The sequence below is a fragment of the Aptenodytes forsteri genome, unplaced genomic scaffold (assembly GCF_000699145.1).
Source record: "Aptenodytes forsteri isolate BGI_AS27 unplaced genomic scaffold, ASM69914v1 Scaffold492, whole genome shotgun sequence".
In the NCBI taxonomy this organism is placed as follows: Eukaryota; Metazoa; Chordata; class Aves; order Sphenisciformes; family Spheniscidae; genus Aptenodytes; species Aptenodytes forsteri.
The window spans coordinates 58458-58674 of record NW_008794172.1 but is presented as its reverse complement, the minus strand read 5'-3'; the positions used below and the strand labels follow the sequence as shown (position 1 = coordinate 58674).

The window sequence follows — 217 nt, the reverse complement described above, 5'->3', positions numbered from 1 at the left end:
GGCGGGCCCCCCCACCTCCCCAAGCGCCAGGCACACGGTGGGGGCTGCCGGGATGGCCCACCGTGCCCGGACACCCCCCCCTCAGCTGCACCCAGGCAGGGTGTCCCCATCACCCCTGTCCCCGACCCCGTCCCCATCCCTGTCCCTGCCCGCACTCACACTCCTTGGACATGCCGACTTCGAAGCACTTCTGGAGGCGGCAGGACTGGCACCGGCT

The 217-nt window shown here is 72.4% G+C and overlaps 1 protein-coding gene across 1 annotated transcript in view; it reads right to left on the bottom strand.

The window, feature by feature from the left end:
* The window catches only part of RARA (retinoic acid receptor alpha), a gene marked incomplete at its 3' end in the record, with an annotated part of 75872 nt that overhangs the window by 23064 nt on the left and 52591 nt on the right, over window positions 1-217 (bottom strand). Inside the window, exon 2 of the mRNA XM_009283075.1 lies at window positions 160-215. Within this exon, the coding sequence (XP_009281350.1) occupies window positions 160-215 (56 nt within the window). The remainder of the gene's footprint in view (window positions 1-159; window positions 216-217) is intronic.